Below are 22,081 nucleotides of genomic sequence, written 5' to 3' on the forward strand. Positions count from 1 at the left end.
AGATGTGTTGGGGTTTGAGCAGAGAGATGTGTTGGGGTTTGAGCAGAGAGATGTGTTGGGATTTGAGCAGAGAGATGTGTTGGGGTTTGAGCAGAGAGATGGTTTGAGCAGAGAGATGTGTTGGGGTTTGAGCAGAGAGATGTGTTGGGGTTTGAGCAGAGAGATGTTTGGGGTTTGAGCAGAGAGATGTGTTGGGGTTTGAGCAGAGAGGTGTGTTGGAGTTTGAACAGAGATATGTGTTGGGGTTTGAGCAGAGAGATGTGTTGGGGTTTGAGCAGAGAGATGTGTTGGGGTTTGAGCAGAGATGTGTTGGGGTTTGAGCAGAGAGATGTGTTGGGGTTTGAACAGAGAGATGTGTTGGGGTTTGAGCAGAGAGATGGTTTGGGGTTTGAACAGAGATGTGTTGGGGTTTGAACAGAGAGATGTGTTGGGGTTTGAGCAGAGAGATGGTTTGAGCAGAGAGATGTGTTGGGGTTTGAGCAGAGACATGTGTTGTGGTTTGAGCAGAGAGATGGTTTGAGCAGAGAGATGTGTTGGGGTTTGAACAGAGACATGTGTTGGGGTTTGAGCAGAGACATGTGTTGTGGTTTGAGCAGAGAGATGGTTTGAGCAGAGAGATGTGTTGGGGTTTGAGCAGAGACATGTGTTTTGGTTTGAGCAGATCAGATGTGTTGGGGTTTGAGCAGAGAGATGTGTTGGGGTTGAGCAGAGAGATGTGTTGGGGTTTGAGCAGAGAGATGTGTTGGGGTTTGAACAGAGATATGTGTTGGGGTTTGAGCAGAGAGATGTGTTGTGGTTTGAGCAGAGAGATGTGTTGGGGTTTGAGCAGAGAGGTGTGTTGGGGTTTGAACAGAGATATGTGTTGGGGTTTGAGCAGAGATGTGTTGGGGTTTGAGCAGAGAGATGTGTTGGGGTTTGAACAGAGAGATGTGTTGGGGTTTGAGCAGAGACATGTGTTGGGGTTTGAGCAGAGAGATGTGTTGGGGTTTGAGCAGAGAGATGTGTTGGGGTTTGAGCAGAGACATGTGTTGGGGTTTGAGCAGAGATGTGTTGGGGTTTGAGCAGAGAGATGTGTTGGGGTTTGAGCAGAGAGATGGTTTGAGCAGAGAGATGGTTTGAGCAGAGAGATGTGTTGGGGTTTGAGCAGAGAGATGTGTTGGGATTTGAGCAGAGATGTGTTGGGGTTTGAGCAGAGAGATGGTTTGAACAGAGATATGTGTTGGGGTTTGAGCAGAGAGATGGTTTGAACAGAGAGATGTGTTGGGGTTTGAGCAGAGAGATGGTTTGGGGTTTGAGCAGAGAGATGTGTTGGGGTTTGAGCAGAGAGATGTGTTGGGGTTTGAGCAGAGAGATGTGTTGGGGTTTGAGCAGAGAGATGTGTTGGGGTTTGAGCAGAGAGATGGTTTGAGCAGAGAGATGTGTTGGGGTTTGAGCAGAGAGATGTGTTGGGGTTTGAGCAGAGAGATGTGTTGGGGTTTGAGCAGAGAGATGTGTTGGGGTTTGAGCAGAGAGGTGTGTTGGGGTTTGAACAGAGATATGTGTTGGGGTTTGAGCAGAGAGATGTGTTGGGGTTTGAGCAGAGAGATGTGTTGGGGTTTGAGCAGAGAGATGTGTTGGGGTTTGAGCAGAGAGATGTGTTGGGGTTTGAACAGAGAGATGTGTTGGGGTTTGAGCAGAGAGATGGTTTGGGGTTTGAACAGAGAGATGTGTTGAGGTTTGAACAGAGATATGTGTTGGGGTTTGAGCAGAGAGATGGTTTGAGCAGAGATATGTGTTGGGGTTTGAGCAGAGAGATGGTTTGAGCAGAGAGATGTGTTGGGGTTTGAGCAGAGAGATGTGTTGGGGTTTGAACAGAGAGATGTGTTGAGGTTTGAACAGAGATATGTGTTGGGGTTTGAGCAGAGAGATGGTTTGAGCAGAGATATGTGTTGGGGTTTGAACAGAGAGATGTGTTGTGGTTTGAGCAGAGAGATGTGTTGGGGTTTGAGCAGAGAGATGTGTTGGGGGTTGAGCAGAGAGATGTGTTGGGGTTTGAGCAGAGAGATGTGTTGGGGTTTGAACAGAGATATGTGTTGGGGTTTGAGCAGAGAGATGTGTTGTGGTTTGAGCAGAGAGATGTGTTTGGGGTTTGAGCAGAGAGATGGTTTGAACAGAGATATGTGTTGGGGTTTGAGCAGAGAGATGTGTTGGGGTTTGAGCAGAGAGATGTGTTGGGGTTTGAACAGAGAGATGTGTTGGGGTTTGAGCAGAGACATGTGTTGGGGTTTGAGCAGAGAGATGTGTTGGGGTTTGAGCAGAGAGATGTGTTGGGGTTTGAGCAGAGAGATGTGTTGGGGTTTGAGCAGAGAGATGTGTTGGGGTTTGAGCAGAGAGATGTGTTGGGGTTTGAGCAGAGAGATGTGTTGGGGTTTGAGCAGAGAGATGGTTTGAGCAGAGAGATGTGTTGGGGTTTGAGCAGAGACATGTGTTGGGGTTTGAGCAGAGAGATGTGTTGGGGTTTGAGCAGAGACATGTGTTGGGGTTTGAGCAGAGAGATGTGTTGGGGTTTGAACAGAGATATGTGTTGGGGTTTGAGCAGAGAGATGTGTTGGGGTTTGAGTAGAGAGATGTGTTGGGGTTTGAACAGAGAGATGTGTTGGGGTTTGAGCAGAGACATGTGTTGGGGTTTGAGCAGAGAGATGTGTTGGGGTTTGAGCAGAGACATGTGTTGGGGTTTGAGCAGAGAGATGGTTTGAGCAGAGAGATGTGTTGGGGTTTGAGCAGAGACATGTGTTGGGGTTTGAGCAGAGAGATGGTTTGAGCAGAGAGATGTGTTGGGGTTTGAACAGAGACATGTGTTGGGGTTTGAGCAGAGACATGTGTTGTGGTTTGAGCAGAGAGATGGTTTGAGCAGAGAGATGTGTTGGGGTTTGAGCAGAGAGATGTGTTGGGGTTTGAGCAGAGACATGTGTTGGGGTTTGAGCAGAGAGATGTGTTGGGGTTTGAGCAGAGATGTGTTGGGGTTTGAGCAGAGAGATGGTTTGAGCAGAGAGATGTGTTGGGGTTTGAACAGAAATATGTGTTGGGGTTTGAGCAGAGAGATGTGTTGGGGTTTGAGCAGAGAGATGTGTTGGGGTTTGAGCAGAGAGATGTGTTGGGGTTTGAGCAGAGACATGTGTTGGGGTTTGAGCAGAGAGATGTGTTGGGGTTTGAGCAGAGACATGTGTTGGGGTTTGAACAGAGAGATGTGTTGGGGTTTGAGCAGAGAGATGTGTTGGGGTTTGAGCAGAGAGATGGTTTGAGCAGAGAGATGTGTTGGGGTTTGAACAGAGACATGTGTTGGGGTTTGAGCAGAGACATGTGTTGTGGTTTGAGCAGAGAGATGGTTTGAGCAGAGAGATGTGTTGGGGGTTTGAGCAGAGAGATGTGTTGGGGTTTGAGCAGAGAGATGGTTTGAGCAGAGAGATGTGTTGGGGGTTTGAGCAGAGAGATGTGTTGTGGTTTGAACAGAGAGATGTGTTGGGGTTTGAACAGAGACATATGTTGGGGTTTGAACAGAGACATGTGTTGGGGGTTTGAGCAGAGAGATGTGTTGTGGTTTGAGCAGAGAGATGGTTTGAACAGAGAGATGTGTTGGGGTTTGAGCAGAGAGATGTGTTGGGGTTTGAACAGAGACATGTGTTGGGGTTTGAGCAGAGAGATGTGTTGGGGTTTGAGCAGAGAGATGTGTTGGGGTTTGAGCAGAGAGATGGTTTGAGCAGAGAGATGTGTTGGGGTTTGAGCAGAGACATGTGTTGTGGTTTGAGCAGAGAGATGGTTTGAACAGAGAGATGTGTTGGGGTTTGAGCAGAGAGATGTGTTGTGGTTTGAGCAGAGAGATGTGTTGGGGTTTGAGCAGAGAGATGTGTTGGGGTTTGAGCAGAGACATGTGTTGGGGTTTGAGCAGAGAGATGTGTTGTGGTTTGAGCAGAGAGATGTGTTGGGGTTTGAGCAGAGAGATGTGTTGGGGTTTGAGCAGAGAGATGGTTTGAGCAGAGAGATGTGTTGGGGTTTGAACAGAGACATGTGTTGTGGTTTGAGCAGAGAGATGGTTTGAGCAGAGAGATGTGTTGTGGTTTGAGCAGAGAGATGGTTTATAATAATAATAATAATATATGCCATTTAGCAGACGCTTTTATCCAAAGCGACTTACAGTCATTACAGTACATTCTACGTATGGGTGGTCCCGGGGATCGAACCCACTATCCTGGCGTTACAAGCGCCATGCTCTACCAACTGAGCTACAGAAGGACCAGAGAGATGTGTTGTGGTTTGAGCAGAGAGATGGTTTGAGCAGAGAGATGTGTTGGGGTTTGAGCAGAGACATGTGTTGGGGTTTGAACAGAGAGATGTGTTGGGGTTTGAGCAGAGACATGTGTTGGGGTTTGAACAGAGACATGTGTTGGGGTTTGAACAGAGAGATGTGTTGGGGTTTGAACAGAGACATGTGTTGGGGTTTGAACAGAGACATGTGTTGGGGTTTGAGCAGAGAGATGTGTTGGGGTTTGAGCAGAGAGATGTGTTGGGGTTTGAACAGAGACATGTGTTGGGGTTTGAACAGAGACATGTGTTGGGGTTTGAACAGAGACATGTGTTGGGGTTTGAGCAGAGAGATGGTTTGAACAGAGAGATGTGTTGGGGTTTGAGCAGAGACATGTGTTGGGGTTTGAGCAGAGAGATGTGTTGGGGTTTCAACAGAGACATGTGTTGGGGTTTGAACAGAGTGTAGATGTGTTGGGGTTTGAGCAGAGAGATGTGTTGGGGTTTGAGCAGAGAGATGTGTTGGGGTTTGAACAGAGACATGTGTTGGGGTTTGAACAGAGACATGTGTTGGGGTTTGAACAGAGACATGTGTTGGGGTTTGAGCAGAGAGATGGTTTGAACAGAGAGATGTGTTGGGGGTTTGAGCAGAGAGATGTGTTGTGGTTTGAGCAGAGAGATGTGTTGGGGTTTGAGCAGAGAGATGTGTTGGGGTTTGAGCAGAGAGATGGTTTGTGCAGAGAGATGTGTTGGGGTTTGAACAGAGAGATGTTTTGGGGTTTGAGCAGAGACATGTGTTGGGGTTTGAGCAGAGACACGTGTTGGGGTTTGAACAGAGACATGTGTTGGGGTTTGAGCAGTGAGATGGTTTGTGCAGAGAGATGTGTTGGGGTTTGAGCAGAGAGATGTGTTGGGGTTTGAACAGAGACATGTGTTGGGGTTTGAGCAGAGAGATGTGTTGGGGTTTGAGCAGAGAGATGTGTTGGGGGTTTGAGCAGAGAGATGTGTTGGGGTTTGAGCAAAGAGATGGTTTGTGCAGAGATGTGTTGGGGTTTGAACAGAGAGATGTGTTGGGGTTTGAGCAGAGACATGTGTTGGGGTTTGAGCAGAGACACGTGTTGGGGTTTGAACAGAGACATGTGTTGGGGTTTGAGCAGAGAGATGGTTTGAACAGAGAGATGTGTTGGGGTTTGAACAGAGACATGTGTTGGGGTTTGAGCAGAGACATGTGTTGGGGTTTGAGCAGAGAGATGGTTTGAGCAGAGAGATGTGTTGGGGTTTGAGCAGAGACATGTGTTGGGGTTTGAGCAGAGAGATGTGTTGGGGTTTGAGCAGAGAGATGTGTTGGGGTTTGAACAGAGACATGTGTTGGGGTTTGAGCAGAGAGATGTGTTGGGGTTTGAACAGAGAGATGTGTTGGGGGTTTGAGCAGAGAGATGTGTTGTGGTTTGAGCAGAGAGATGGTTTGGGGTTTGAGCAGAGAGATGTGTTGGGGTTTGAGCAGAGAGATGGTTTGGGGTTTGAGCAGAGAGATGTGTTGGGGTTTGAACAGAGAGATGTGTTGGGGTTTGAACAGAGCTTGAGGCTTGAGTACTTTAGTTTGAGAGTATGTCTACTTACTGTTGTGCTTAAACACCCAAATAGTTGCCCCTGACAACCTGGCTCCCAAGATCAGCGAGGTGTGGTTCAGCTCATCACTCAGAATCAGACAGCCCTGGAAACAAGAACAGACAACACAGGGGTAGATTAGGTGTAGTCTGTTGGTGCTGTATAGATTAGGTGTAGTCTGTTGGTTCTGTATAGATTAGGTGTAGTCTGTTGTCCCAGGTCTGTTGGTGCTGTATAGATTAGGTGTAGTCTGTTGGTGTTGTATAGATTAGGTGTAGTCTGTATAGATTAGGTGTAGTCTGTATAGATTAGGTGTAGTCTGTTGGTGCTGTATAGATTAGGTGTAGTCTGTATAGATTAGGTGTGGTCTGTATAGATTAGGTGTAGTCTGTATAGATTAGGTGTAGTCTGTATAGATTGGTGCTAGGTGTTGTCTGTATAGATTAGGTGTAGTCTGTATAGATTAGGTGTAGTCTGTATAGATTAGGTGTAGTCTGTATAGATTAGGTGTAGTCTGTATAGATTAGGTGTAGTCTGTATAGATTAGGTGTAGTCTCAAAGGTTTTTTTGTCACGTGCGCCTAATACAACAGGTGTAGTAGATCTGCTTACTTACAGGCTCTAACCAATGGTGCCAAAAAAAAGTTGTGTGTGTGTGTGTTTGCGTGTTAGTAGCAAGCCTCTATACAGACACCTGTTAGTAGCAAGCCTCTATACAGACACCTGTTAGTAGCAAGGCTCTATACAGACACCTGTTAGTAGCAAGGCCCTATACAGACACCTGTTAGTAGCAAGGCCCTATACAGACACCTGTTAGTAGCAAGGCCCTATACAGACACCTGTTAGTAGCAAGGCCCTATACAGACACCTGTTAGTAGCAAGGCCCTATAAAGACAACTGTTAGTCAGGCTTATTGAGGTAGTGTGTACATGTAGGTATGGTTAAAGTGACTGTGCAGATATGATGAACAGAGAGTAGCAGCAGCGTAAAAAGAGGGGCTGGGATGCTAATTGGTTGATAGCAGGGCATTATTTGCCACAATTCCGGGATAATGCCTGTTAACAGTTCCATTTGATTTATCAACGCGCATTCACTGTCCCATAGCCCAGCCAGGCAATTTACAAACGGAATCTCCCCTTGGCATTTAGACAATATTTCCCCATGCTACTTACCCTAGCATTGGTTTGCAACAGTTGGGGTTTGTCTAAACGTTGGGGTCTGCCTCTCCGACCTGCGCGATATGATTATTTGTTTGTAATCTCTCCACCGTACCATGCATATGAACGTAACGAGTCACAGCTTCTCTGGGCAAGGCAAATGTAATTTATCAGGATGATTATAATAGGATAGATCAAAGAAAATGGCAATAGACAATAAGAGGGGGGAAAAAAACAAGTGAAAATACACAGTCATGCAGGTAATTTCATCTGCTTCATGTGATTGTGTGTTAGCTTTCGCTAGCAAAGGGAGAAGTAGCCTAGCTAGCCTCGATAGCTATCCTATGGACTCGCTAATCATCTGGTTGTTGCCTATTTATAAAAACCATTATTTCGTATTTCTTGTCTCTCGTCAGCATTTTACCTCTGCTCGCTAGCTACACGTCGATGATTTATTTAGCATAGTAACTACCGACCAACCTGTTCGGCTAGCAACTTCAGAAATAACAACTGGCTTTTGCCCAAACTATATAATCTGGTGGAAGGATGAAATAAAAACAAATTTACTCAGTAAAATAACATTAATGAAAACCTGTTGTTAATCTTTTTTTAATATGTTGGCAGCCATTTTACAAAAGCAGTAAAACCCGGATTTATCGTGACAGACACCCTCCTTAGTTTCGCCTCGGGCCTAAGAACAGCCCTTAAATCGGCAGTTATTCATACGATAGTTCCCGGGTTCCCATGCCTTATTGATTAAACATTCGTCTGTCTTCTCAACTTGGGCTTTTGATGAATGTGTCTCAGTGGCAGCCAGGGATACATAGGGAGGGCAGAGAGGCTTCCATGGCTTGGCCTGGAGGAGCAGTTCAGTCATCCCTGGTACAACAGCTGCCACTCTAGTTTGGTGACCAGACCTGGTTTGGTCCTGCTGGGTACTGTAGTCAGACCTGTCTAGTTCGGTGCTGCTGGGTACTGTAGTCAGACCTGTCTAGTTTGGTGCTGCTGGGTACTGTAGTCAGACCTGTCTAGTTTGGTGCTGCTGGGTACTGTAGTCAGACCTGTCTAGCCTGGTGCTGATGGGTACTGTAGTCAGACCTGTCTAGCCTGGTGCTGCTGGGTACTGTAGTCAGACCTGTCTAGCCTGGTGCTGCTGGGTACTGTAGTCAGACCTGTCTAGTTCGGTGCTGATGGGTACTGTAGTCAGACCTGTCTAGCCTGGTGCTGCTGGGTACTGTAGTCAGACCTGTCTAGTTCGGTGCTGCTGGGTACTGTAGTCAGACCTGTCTAGCCTGGTGCTGATGGGTACTGTAGTCAGACCTGTCTAGCCTGGTGCTGATGGGTACTGTAGTCAGACCTGTCTAGCCTGGTGCTGATGGGTACTGTAGTCAGACCTGTCTAGCCTGGTGCTGATGGGTACTGTAGTCAGACCTGTCTAGCCTGGTGCTGATGGGTACTGTAGTCAGACCTGTCTGGCCTGGTGCTGATGGGTACTGTAGTCAGACCTGTCTAGCCTGGTGCTGCTGGGTACTGTAGTCAGACCTGTCTAGTTCGGTGCTGCTGGGTACTGTAGTCAGACCAGTCTGGCCTGGTGCTGCTGGGTACTGTAGTCAGACCTGTCTAGCCTGGTGATATAGCCAGTCCCTGTGGACAGAGACCTAGCCTGGTAATATAGCCAGTCCCTGTGGACAGAGACCTAGCCTGGTAATATAGCCAGTCCCTGTGGACAGAGACCTAGCCTGGTAATATAGCCAGTCCCTGTGGACAGAGACCTAGCCTGGTAATATAGCCAGTCCCTGTGGACAGAGACCTAGCCTGGTAATATAGCCAGTCCCAGTAGAACACCATGCTTGAGGCCTCCGTACAAACCATCCAGTCCCTGCAGGGTGAAGCCATGGCCGTCTATGCCAGCCGCCTAGGGCAACTCAACCACTTGAGATGTATAAACCAGCCCTATGACCTCGTCCTTGTCACTAATACCCCAAACCGCCTCCTCCCATCCAGTCCAATCAGTGACAGCTGTACTGCTACGTTTCCCACGGTAACCCCTGGCCATTCCGTGTGAGCTGGGCTGGTGCCACGCAATATCGCTCCAAAATAAAATGCATTTATTAATTAAATACATTAGCAGAGCAGGGCAGCGCATGGGGTAATCAGGCCCTGGAGTGGTCCCCTTGCCCTCCTCCGCTAATCACTGCCTGTGTGTGTGTGTGTGTGTGTGTGTGTGTGTGTGTGTGTGTGTGTGTGTGTGTCCAGACTGCCCTCATCCTCCTTGTCCCCCCGCCTGCATGCCCCTGGCTACTGTTATGTTTAATTAAGATTTTAATTAATTGGGTTACGGGGTTATTACTGTACTGTATGGTAGTTATTACTGTATGGGGGTTATTACTGTACTGTATGGGGTTATTACTGTACTGTATGGGGGATATTACTGTACTGTATGGCGGATATTACTGTACAGCATGGGGTTATTACTGTACTGTATGGGGTTATTACTGTACTGTATAGGGTTATTACTGTACTGTATGGGGGTTATTACTGTACTGTATGGGGATATTACTGTACTGTATGGGGTTATTACTGTACTGTATGGGGTTATTACTGTACTGTATGGGGGTTATTACTGTACGGTATGGGGGTTATTACTGTACTGTATGGGGGATATTACTGTATGGGGGTTATTACTGTACTGTATGGGGGTTATTACTGTACTGTATGGGGGTTATTACTGTACTGTATGGGGATATTACTGTATGGGGGTTATTACTGTACTGTATGGGGGTTATTACTGTACTGTATGGGGGTTATTACTGTATGTATGGGTTATTACTGTACTGTATGGGGGATATTACTGTATGGGGGTTATTACTGTACTGTATGGGGTTATTACTGTACTGTATGGGGGTTATTACTGTACTGTATGGGGGATATTACTGTATGGGGGTTATTACTGTACTGTATGGGGTTATTACTGTACTGTATGGGGGATATTGCTGTACTGTATGGGATTATATATATTTTTTTAAATGTATTTTTATTTGACCTTTATTTTACTAGGCAAGTCAGTTAAGAACAAATTCTTATTTTCAATGATGGCTTAGGAACAGTGGGATAACTGCCTGTTCAGGGGCAGAACGACAGATTTGTCAGCTCGGGGATTTGAACTTGCAACCTTTATGTTACTAGTCCAACGCTCTAACCAGTAGGCTACCCTGCCGCCCTGTATGGGGGTTATTACTGTACTGTACGGGGTTATTACTGTACTGTATGGGGTTATTACTGTACTGTATGGGGATTATTACTGTACTGTATGGGGTTTATTACTGTTATTACTGTACTGGGGGTTATTACTGTACTGTATGGGGTTATTACTGTACTGTACGGGGGTTATTACTGTACTGTACTGTATGGGGGTTATTACTGTACTGTATGGGGTTATTACTGTACTGTACGGGGTTATTACTGTACGGGGTTATTACTGTACGGGGTTATTACTGTACTGTATGGGGGTTATTACTGTACTGTATGGGGTTATTACTGTACTGTATGGGGTTATTACTGTACTGTATGGGGTTATTACTGTACTGTATGGGGGTTATTACTGTACTGTATGGGGTTATTACTGTACTGTATGGGGTTATTACTGTACTGTATGGGGTTATTACTGTACTGTATGGGGGTTATTACTGTACTGTATGGGGTTATTACTGTACTGTATGGGGTTATTACTGTACTGGGGGTTATTACTGTACTGTATGGGGTTATTACTGTACTGTATGGGGGTTATTACTGTACTGTATGGGGTTATTACTGTACTGTATGGGGTTATTACTGTACTGTACGGGGTTATTACTGTACTGTATGGGGGTTATTACTGTACTGTATGGGGGTTATTACTGTACTGTATGGGGTTATTATTACTGTACTGTATGGGGTTATTACTGTACTGTATGGGGGTTATTACTGTACTGTATGGGGTTATTACTGTACTGTATGGGGTTATTACTGTACTGTATGGGGGTTATTACTGTACTGTATGGGGGTATTACTGGGGTTATACTGTGTATGGGGTTATTACTGTACTGTATGGGGTTATTACTGTACTGTATGGGGTTATTACTGTACTGTATGGGGTTATTACTGTACTGTATGGGGTTATTACTGTACTGTATGGGGTTATTACTGTACTGTATGGGGTTATTACTGTACTGTATGGGGTTATTACTGTACTGTATGGGGGATATTACTGTACTGTATGGGGTTATTACTGTACTGTATGGGGTTATTACTGTACTGTACTGGGGTTATTACTGTACTGTATGGGGGTTATTACTGTACTGTATGGGGTTATTACTGTACTGTATGGGGTTATTACTGTACTGTACGGGGTTATTACTGTACTGTATGGGGTTATTACTGTACTGTATGGGGGTATTACTGTACTGTATGGGGGTTATTACTGTACTGTATGGGGTTATTACTGTACTGTATGGGGGTTATTACTGTACTGTATGGGGTTATTACTGTACTGTATGGGGGTTATTACTGTACTGTATGGGGGTTATTACTGTACTGTATGGGGGATATTACTGTACTGTACGGGGTTATTACTGTACTGTATGGGGGTTATTACTGTACTGTATGTGGTTATTACTGTACTGTATGGGGTTATTACTGTACTGTATGGGGTTATTACTGTACTGTACGTGGTTATTACTGTACTGTATGGGGGTTATTACTGTACTGTATGGGGGATATTACTGTACTGTATGGGGGTTATTACTGTACTGTATGGGGGTTATTACTGTACTGTATGGGGTTATTACTGTACTGTATGGGGTTATTACTGTACTGTATGGGGGTTATTACTGTACTGTATGGGGGTTATTACTGTACTGTACGGGGTTATTACTGTACTGTATGGGGTTATTACTGTACTGTATGGGGGTTATTACTGTACTGTACGGGGTTATTACTGTACTGTATGGGGGTTATTACTGTACTGTATGGGGGATATTACTGTACTGTATGGGGGTTATTACTGTACTGTATGGGGGTTATTACTGTACTGTATTATTACTGGGGTTATTACTGTACTGTATGGGGTTATTACTGTACTGTATGGGGGTACTGTATGGGGGTTATTACTGTACTGTACGGGGTTATTACTGTACTGTATGGGGTTATTACTGTACTGTATGGGGGTTATTACTGTACTGTACGGGGTTATTACTGTACTGTATGGGGTTATTACTGTACTGTATGGGGGTTATTACTGTACTGTATGGGGTTATTACTGTACTGTATGGGGGTTATTACTGTACTGTATGGGGGTTATTACTGTACTGTACGGGGTTATTACTGTACTGTATGGGGTTATTACTGTACTGTATGGGGGTTATTACTGTACTGTATGGGGTTATTACTGTACTGTATGGGGGTTATTACTGTACTGTATGGGGGTTATTACTGTACTGTATGGGGTTATTACTGTACTGTATGGGGTTATTACTGTACTGTATGGGGTTATTACTGTACTGTATGGGGGTTATTACTGTACTGTATGGGGGATATTACTGTACTGTATGGGGGTTATTACTGTACTGTATGGGGTTATTACTGTACTGTATGGGGTTATTACTGTACTGTATGGGGTTATTACTGTACTGTACGGGGTTATTACTGTACGTGGTTATTACTGTACTGTATGGGGGTTGTTACTGTACTGTATGGGGGTTATTACTGTACAGCATGGGGTTATTACTGTACTGTATAGGGTTATTACTGTACTGTACGGGGGTTATTACTGTACTGTATAGGGTTATTACTGTACTGTATGGGGTTATTACTGTACTGTATGGGGATTATTACTGTACTGTATGGGGTTATTACTGTACTGTACGGGGTTATTACTGTATGGGGGTTATTACTGTACTGTATGGGGGATATTACTGTACTGTATGGGGGTTATTACTGTATGGGGTTATTACTGTACTTTATGGGGGTTATTACTGTATGGGGGTTATTACTGCATGGGGGTTATTACTGTACTGTATGGGGTTATTACTGTACTGTATGGGGGTTATTACTGTACCTTCTGTAGCTCAGTTGGTAGAGCATGGCGCTTGTAACGCCAGGGTAGTGGGTTCGATCCCGGGATTACCCATGTAGAATGTATGCAAACATGACTGTAAGTCGCTTTGGAAAAGCGTCTGCTAAATGGCATATATTATTACTGTACTGTATGGGAGTTATTACTGCACGGAAGATATTACTGTATGGGGGTTATTACTGTACTGTATGGGGGTTATTACTGTATGGGGGTTATTACTGTACTGTATGGGGGTTATTACTGTATGGGGTTATTACTGTAAGGAGGTTATTACTGTACTGTATGGGGTTATTACTGTACTGTATGGGGGTTATTACTGTACTGTATGGGGGTTATTACTGTATGGGGGTTATTACTGTATGGGGGTTATTACTGTACTGTATGGGGGTTATTACTGTACTGTATGGGGGTTATTACTGTATGGGGGTTATTACTGTATGGAGGTTATTACTGTATGGGGGTTATTACTGTACTGTATGGGGGTTATTACTGTATGGGGGTTATTACTGTATGGAGGTTATTACTGTACTATATGGGGTTATTACTGTATGGGGGTTATTACTGTATGGGGGTTATTACTGTACTGTATGGGGGTTATTACTGTATGGGGGTTATTACTGTACTGTATGGGGGTTATTACTGCACTGTATGGGGGTTATTACTGTACTGTACGGGGTTATTACTTTATGGGGGATATTACTGTATGGGGGATATTACTGTACTGTATGGGGGTTATTACTGTATGGGGTTATTACTGTACTTTATGGGGGTTATTACTGTATGGGGGTTATTACTGTATGGGGGTTATTACTGTACTGTATGGGGGTTATTACTGTATGGGGTTATTACTGTACTGTATGGGAGTTATTACTGCACGGAAGATATTACTGTATGGGGGTTATTACTGTACTGTATGGGGGTTATTACTATATGGGGGTTATTACTGTATGGGGTTATTACTGTATGGAGGTTATTACTGTACTGTATGGGGGTTATTACTGTATGGGGGTTATTACTGTATGGGGGTTATTACTGTACTGTATGGGGGTTATTACTGTATGGGGGTTATTACTGTACTGTATGGGGTTATTACTGTACTGTATGGGGGTTATTACTGTACTGTATGGGGGTTATTACTGTACTGTATGGGGGTTATTACTGTACTGTATGGGGTTATTACTGTACTGTATGGGGGTTATTACTGTACTGTATGGGGGTTATTACTGTACTGTATGGGGGTTATTACTGTACTGTATGGGGGTTATTACTGTACTGTATGGGGTTATTACTGTACTGTATGGGGGTTATTACTGTACTGTATGGGGGTTATTACTGTACTGTATGGGGGTTATTACTGTACTGTACGTGGTTATTACTGTACTGTATGGGGGTTATTAATGTATGGGGGTTATTACTTTACTGCCCACTACTGTTGACCAGGGTCTATAAGGTAGTGGACGCCTGTTGACCAGGGTCTATAAGGTAGTGGACGCCTGTTGACCAGGGTCTATAAGGTAGTGGACGCCTGTTGACCAGGGTCTATAGGGTAGTGGACTACTGTAGACCAGGGTAGTGGACTACTGTTGACCAGGGTAGTGGACTACTGTTGACCAGGGTAGTGGACTACTGTTGACCAGGGTAGTGGACTACTGTTGACCAGGGTAGTGGACTACTGTTGACCAGGGTAGTGGACTACTGTAGACCAGGGTAGTGGACTACTGTTGACCAGGGTAGTGGACTACTGTTGACCAGGGTAGTGGACTACTGTAGACCAGGGTAGTGGACTACTGTAGACCAGGGTAGTGGACTACTGTAGACCAGGGTAGTGGACTACTGTAGACCAGGGTAGTGGACTACTGTAGACCAGGGTAGTGGACTACTGTTGACCAGGGTAGTGGACTACTGTAGACCAGGGTAGTGGACTACTGTTGACCAGGGTAGTGGACTACTGTTGACCAGGGTAGTGGACTACTGTTGACCAGGGTAGTGGACTACTGTTGACCAGGGTAGTGGACTACTGTAGACCAGGGTAGTGGACTACTGTAGACCAGGGTAGTGGACTACTGTTGACCAGGGTCTATAGGGTAGTGGACTACTGTTGACCAGGGTAGTGGACTACTGTTGACCAGGGTAGTGGACTACTGTAGATCAGGGTAGTGGACTACTGTTGACCAGGGTAGTGGACTACTGTAGATCAGGGTAGTGGACTACTGTTGACCAGGGTAGTGGACTACTGTAGACCAGAGTAGTGGACTACTGTAGACCAGGGTAGTGGACTACTGTAGACCAGGGTAGTGGACTACTGTAGACCAGGGTAGTGGACTACTGTAGACCAGGGAGTGGACTACTGTTGACCAGGCTAGTGGACTACTGTAGACCAAGGTAGTAGACTACTGTTGACCAGGGTAGTGGACTACTGTTGACCAGGGTAGTGGACTACTGTTGACCAGGGTAGTGGACTACTGTTGACCAGGGTAGTGGACTACTGTTGACCAGGGTAGTGGACTACTGTTGACCAGGGTAGTGGACTACTGTTGACCAGGGTCTATAGGGTAGTGGACTACTGTAGACCAGGGTAGTGGACTACTGTTGACCAGGGTAGTGGACTACTGTTGACCAGGGTAGTGGACTACTGTAGATCAGGGTAGTGGACTACTGTAGATCAGGGTAGTGGACTACTGTTGACCAGGGTAGTGGACTACTGTAGACCAGGGTAGTGGACTACTGTTGACCAGGGTAGTGGACTACTGTAGACCAGGGTAGTAGACTACTGTTGACCAGGGTAGTGGACTACTGTTGACGAGGGTCTATAGGGTAGTGGACTACTGTAGACCAGGGTCTATAGGGTAGTGAACTACTGTAGACCAGGGTAGTGGACTACTTTAGACCAGGGTCTATAGGGTAGTGGGCTACTGTTGACCAGGGTATATAGGGTAGTGAACTACTGTTGACCAGGGTCTATAGGGTAGTGGACTACTGTAGACCAGGGTAGTGGACTACTGTAGACCAGGGTCTATAGGGTAGTGGACTCCTGTAGACCAGGGTAGTGGACTACTGTAGACCAGGGTCTATAGGGTAGTGGACTACTGTAGACCAGGGTAGTGCACTACTGTAGACCAGGGTTTATAGGGTAGTGGACTACTGTTGACCAGGGTAGTGGACTACTGTAGACCAGGGTTTATAGGGTAGTGGACTACTGTAGACCAGGGTCTATAGGGTAGTGGACTACTGTAGACCAGGGTCTATAGGGTAGTGGACTACAGTAGACCACTAGCCGTTTGGCCAGTGGAGACTAGAGAGTAGCCTGTTGGCTAGTAGAGACGAGAGAGTAGCCTGTTGGCTAGTGGAGACTAGAGGGTAGCCTATTGGCCAGTGGAGACTAGAGAGTAGCCTGTTGGCTAATGGAGACTAGAGAGCAGCCTATTGGCCAGTGGAGACTAGAGAGTAGCCTGTTGGCCAGTGGAGACTAGAGAGTAGCCTGTTGGCCAGTGGAGACTAGAGAGTAGCCTGTTGGCTAGTGGAGACTAGAGGGTAGCCTATTGGCCAGTGGAGACTAGAGAGTAGCCTGTTGGCCAGTGGAGACTAGAGAGTAGCCTGTTGGCCAGTGGAGACTAGAGAGTAGCCTGTTGGCCAGTGGAGACTAGAGAGTAGCCTGTTGGCTAGTGGAGACTAGAGGGCAGCCTGTTGGCCAGTGGAGACTAGAGGGTTGGTTTGTTTTTAAAAGCTTTGCGACAATGTTGCTTTTACTCCATGCAAATAATGACAGGAGCAGACCCAAAAGATTACAACCACGACCTATCGCCGGAAAAACCTCAGATCAACTTAAAAACACTTTACAACTAAGCACGCTGAAAATAAACAAGACTTCGGCAGAGTTGCACATACTGTCCAACTGCCATGCCAACCGAGAGCTCCACGTGCCACACAGAGAGCAGCAAGAGCTCTTAATCTCCTCCTTCCTGACTGCTGATGCGCTCTTAAAGTGGCAGCGCGTTCTTAAAGTGGCAGCGCGCTCTTAAAGTGGCAGCGCGCTCTTAAAGTGGCAGCGCGTTCTTAAAGTGGCAGCGCGTTCTTAAAGTGGCAGCGCGCTCTTAAAGTGGCAGTGCGCTCTTAAAGTGGCAGGGCACTCTTAACTTCTTGCGTGGAGCCATGCCGGATCCGGTAGCGTAATCATAGCCTCAAGCTCAATACCATAACGCAACGTTAACTATTCATGAAAATCGCAAATGAAATGAAATTAATATGCTAGCTCTCAAGCTTAGCCTTTTGTTAACAACACTGTCATCTCAGATTTTCAAAAATATGCTTCTCTACCATAGCAAACTAGCATTTAGCATTTAGCGTTAGCATTTAGAGTTAGCATTAGCAGGCCACATTTTCACAAAAACCAGCAAAAACATTCAATAAATCATTTACCTTTGAAGAACTTCAGATGTTTTCAATGAGGAGACTCTCAGTTAGATAGCAAATGTTCAGTTTTTCCTGAAAGATTTTTTGTGCAGGAGAAATCGGTCCGTTTGGTGCGTCACGTTTGGCTACCAAAAAAAAACGAAAATTCAGTTATCCAAACGCCAAACTTTTTTCCAAATTAACTCCATAATATCGACTGAAACATGGCAAACGTTGTTTAGAACCAATCCTCAAGGTGTTTTTCACATATCTCTTCAATGATGTATCGTTCCTGGAAGTATGAGTCTCCTTCTGTAACGTAAGGTACAATGGTTGCCACTGGGAATTACGCACCGATTTAAACAAAGGACACCGGACGGCCCCCTGGCAAATGTAGTCTCTTATGGCCAATCTTCCAATGATATGCCTACAAATACGCCACAATGCTGCAGACATCTTGGATGAACGGCAGAGCGCATAAGCTCGTTCCCAGCATATTCACAGCCATATAAGGAGACGTTAGTAAACATAGCGTAAAAAATCCTGTTCATTTCCTGTTTGAAGTTTCATCTTGGTTTCGCCTGTAGCATTAGTTCTGGGGCACTCACAGATAATATCTTTGCAGTTTTGGAGACGTCAGAGTTTTGTCTTTCCAAGGCTGTCAATTCCATGCATAGTCGAGCATCTTTTCGTGACAAAATATTGCGCTTAAAACGGGCACGTCTTTTTATCCAATAATGACATAGCGCCCCCATAGGTTGAAGAGGTTAAAGTGTCAGCGCGCTCTTAAAGTGGCAGGGCGCTCTTAAAGTGGCAGGGCGCTCTTAAAGTGGCAGGGCGCTCTTAAAGTGGCAGGGCGCTCTTAAAGTGGCCGCATGCTCTTAAAGTGGCAGAGCGCTCTTAAAGTGGCCGCATGCTCTTAAAGTGGCAGAGCGCTCTTAAAGTGGCAGGGCGCTCTTAAAGTGGCAGGGCGCTCTTAAAGTGGCAGGGCGCTCTTAAAGTGGCAGGGCGCTCTTAAAGTGGCTGCATGCTCTTAAAGTGGCAGGGCGCTCTTAAAGTGGCCGCATGCTCTTAAAGTGGCAGAGCGCTCTTAAAGTGGCCGCATACTCTTAAAGTGGCAGGGCGCTCTTAAAGTGGCCGCATGCTCTTAAAGTGGCAGGGCGCTCTTAAAGTGGCAGGGCGCTCTTAAAGTGGCAGGGCGCTCTTAAAGTCGCAGGGCGCTCTTAAAGTGGCAGGGCGCTCTTAAAGTGGCAGGGCGCTCTTAAAGTGGCTGGGCGCTCTTAAAGTGGCAGGGCGCTCTTAAAGTGGCAGGGCGCTCTTAAAGTGGCAGAGCGCTCTTAAAGTGGCCGCGCTCTTAAAGTGGCAGGGCGCTCTTAAAGTGGCCGCATGCTCTTAAAGTGGCAGAGCGCTCTTAAAGTGGCCGCATGCTCTTAAAGTGGCAGGGCGCTCTTAAAGTGGCAGGGCGCTCTTAAAGTGGCAGGGCGCTCTTAAAGTGGCAGGGCGCTCTTAAAGTGGCAGGGCGCTCTTAAAGTGGCAGGGCGCTCTTAAAGTGGCAGGGCGCTCTTAAAGTGGCCGCATGCTCTTAAAGTGGCAGGGCGCTCTTAAAGTGGCAGGGCGCTCTTAAAGTGGCCGCATGCTCTTAAAGTGGCAGGGCGCTCTTAAAGTGGCCGCATGCTCTTAAAGTGGCAGGGCGCTCTTAAAGTGGCAGCGCACGCTGAAGGTTCCGTGCAGGATTTCGCCACACACACTGAACATTGTTTCAATCTGGTTTAGCCAGGCTAGATGATAAAGACCCACCTTTCCGACCAGTGCCGGTATGTTCATAGAGTTGGTAGCAAAGCCCATGCCGAAGATCATGGAGGACTCTACCCCCAGGAAGGTGGCTACAAGCTGCTCCAACTCCTCATGGATAGCCAGGTTACCTGGATAGAGAAATGAGAAAGAGAAACAAAAAGAAAATTCATATCCATTTCCTGTCACTGTTTGCTGCTATTTCAAGTGATCAATCTGATTGCTCTTACAGTCAGTCCGAAACTAAGAAAAAAAGGGTTCTACCTGGAACCCAAAAGGGTTCTACCTGAAACACCAAAAGGTTCTACCTAAAACCCAAATGGGTTTTTCAGATGACCCCGTAAGAGAACCCTTTTGGGTTCCAGGTAGAGCCTTTTGGGGTTTCAGGTAGAACCTTTTGGGGTTGCAGGTAGAACCTTTTGGGTTCCAGGTAGAACCCAAAGGGTTTTGATAAGGGGACAGCCAAAGAATCCCTTTAAAGCTTCTAAATAATATATATATTCCCCCTACGAGTGTAATTCCCTCCTTACCCCTTCCCCTTGGTCCAAGTCCCTAATGTCAGAAGGTTCTGGACAGATGGAAGCACTGTAGTAGTGGAGCTTCTAACATATTGTTTCTAACATCTAAGCGTTTTGGGGAGAAGAGGTCGGGAGAGGGGACCGGTGGGTTCGAGCATTATGGTGTTTTGCCACATGTTCTTGGACCAAGGTGAGTGGCAGTTCAATAATGTGTTCATTCAAATGCTGAGGATGATTCCGTACAATATCTATGAAATATGGTCCACGCACCATCCAGGGAGATTAACAGATTTATAGCTCCTCAAATATATGGGTGTGTGTCTGCCGCATGTATTGGACAAACTGATTGGCAGTTCACTAATGTCCAGTTCATTCCTGCATACAATTACAGTGCCTTCAGAGAGTATTCATACCGTGTGACTCATTACACATTTTGTGTTACAGCCTGAATTCAACATGGATTAAAAAATATATATATAAATTCACCCCATCTACACATATTTCCCAAAATAAAACATTTTTTTAAAATGTTAAAACATTTGTTGGACTTAAAAAATGAAAATCTGATTTACATAAGTATTCACACACAAGTCAATACATGTTAGAATTACCTTCGGCAGCAATTACAGCTGTGAGTCTTTCTGGTAAGTCTTTAAGCTGTGAGTCTTTCTGGTAAGTCTTTAAGAGCTTTGCACAGCTGGATTCTACAAAATGTGTACTTTATTCTTTAAAAAATTCTTAAAGCTCTGTCAAGTTGGTTGTGTTAACCATTTTTCATTTATTGCATGTGTTCTGAAGAGCTGAGAGCATGTGTTCTGGAGAGCTGAGAGCATGTGTTCTGAAGAGCTATCTTCGCCACACACCCCTACCACTTCTTCTTGTCTGAACATTTAAATGATACTCTTCACAAATACTCGAGATGCTGTTCACCGACAGCCGCAACTCAATAGTCAGCGAGAGGCCTTTTGTCAAGACTTCCTCATATACCACGTCTCTCCTGCTCTACTGGTTTTTTTCCCCTGTCAACTTTCTTTCGTTGTCCAGAAGCCAAAACCACAATCTTAGTCATATTATTTTTAACGAGGTACACACCTCTGTCCATTTCAACCGTTTCTCAACATCATGCTAATTGAAATCAATTGGCCTACCTTATCTCAGAATGAGCACGAGTTGCCAATTCCTTATACTGTATATAATTGTGTTTTATACTTATTGCACTTTAAAAAAAAATAAAAACACAGACTAGACAGCTGGTACTAGACAGCTAGTATAACAGTCTGACAACAATGCTGCTAGTGGTACGTGGTATTATAAAACACAGACTAGACAGCTGGTACTAGACAGCTAGTATAACAGTCTGACTACAATGCTGCTAGTGGTACGTGGTATTATAAAACACAGACTAGACAGCTAGTATAACAGTCTGACAACAATGCTGCTAGTGGTACGTGGTATTATAAAACACAGACTAGACAGCTGGTACTAGACAGCTAGTATAACAGTCTGACTACAATGCTGCTAGTGGTACGTGGTATTATATAACACAGACTAGACAGCTGGTACTAGACAGCTAGTATAACAGTCTGACGACAATGCTGCTAGTGGTACGTGGTATTATAAAACACAGACTAGACAGCTAGTATAACAGTCTGACAACAATGCTGCTAGTGGTACGTGGTATTATATAACACAGACTAGACAGCTAGTATAACAGTCTGACAACAATGCTGCTAGTGGTACGTGGTATTATATAACACAGACTAGACAGCTAGTATAACAGTCTGACTACAATGCTGCTAGTGGTACGTGGTATTATATAACACAGACTAGACAGCTAGTATAACAGTCTGACTACAATACTGCTAGTGGTACTTGGTATTATAAAACACAGACTAGACAGCTAGTACTAGACAGCTAGTATAACAGTCTGACTACAATGCTGCTAGTGGTACGTGGTATTATATAACACAGACTAGACAGCTAGTACTAGACAGCTAGTATAACAGTCTGACTACAATGCTGCTAGTGGTACGTGGTATTATAAAACAGACTAGACTAGTACAGACAGCTAGTATAACAGTCTGACTACAATGCTGCTAGTGGTACGTGGTATTATAAAACACAGACTAGACAGCTAGTACTAGACAGCTAGTATAACAGTCTGACTACAATGCTGCTAGTGGTACGTGGTATTATATAACACAGACTAGACAGCTAGTACTAGACAGC

The 22,081-nt window shown here is 45.3% G+C and overlaps 1 protein-coding gene and 1 long non-coding RNA gene across 6 annotated transcripts in view; one reads left to right on the plus strand and one right to left on the minus strand.

Annotated features, from left to right (window-relative positions):
* Window positions 1-22,081, minus strand: part of sptlc3 (serine palmitoyltransferase, long chain base subunit 3) — a 96,101-nt gene that overhangs the window by 30,710 nt on the left and 43,310 nt on the right. For both annotated transcript variants that reach the window (XM_052495755.1, XM_052495745.1), the window contains 2 exons: window positions 19,341-19,465; window positions 5,899-5,992 (listed from right to left, as the gene is read on the minus strand). In XM_052495755.1, coding sequence (XP_052351715.1) covers window positions 5,899-5,992; window positions 19,341-19,465 — 219 coding nt within the window. The remainder of the gene's footprint in view (window positions 1-5,898; window positions 5,993-19,340; window positions 19,466-22,081) is intronic.
* LOC127915657 (uncharacterized) lies at window positions 168-5,994 on the plus strand. Of its 4 annotated transcripts, none has more exons than XR_008091539.1 (5): window positions 168-306; window positions 1,304-1,690; window positions 2,415-2,993; window positions 4,512-4,617; window positions 5,863-5,994. It is a non-coding gene; the product is annotated as an uncharacterized LOC127915657 (long non-coding RNA). The 4 variants fall into 4 exon arrangements; XR_008091551.1 differs by having other exon boundaries at window positions 4,512-4,593; XR_008091544.1 differs by lacking the exon at window positions 4,512-4,617 and adding an exon at window positions 4,772-4,877.

This window comes from Oncorhynchus keta, chromosome 3 (assembly GCF_023373465.1).
Source record: "Oncorhynchus keta strain PuntledgeMale-10-30-2019 chromosome 3, Oket_V2, whole genome shotgun sequence".
Classification (NCBI taxonomy): domain Eukaryota; kingdom Metazoa; phylum Chordata; class Actinopteri; order Salmoniformes; family Salmonidae; genus Oncorhynchus; species Oncorhynchus keta.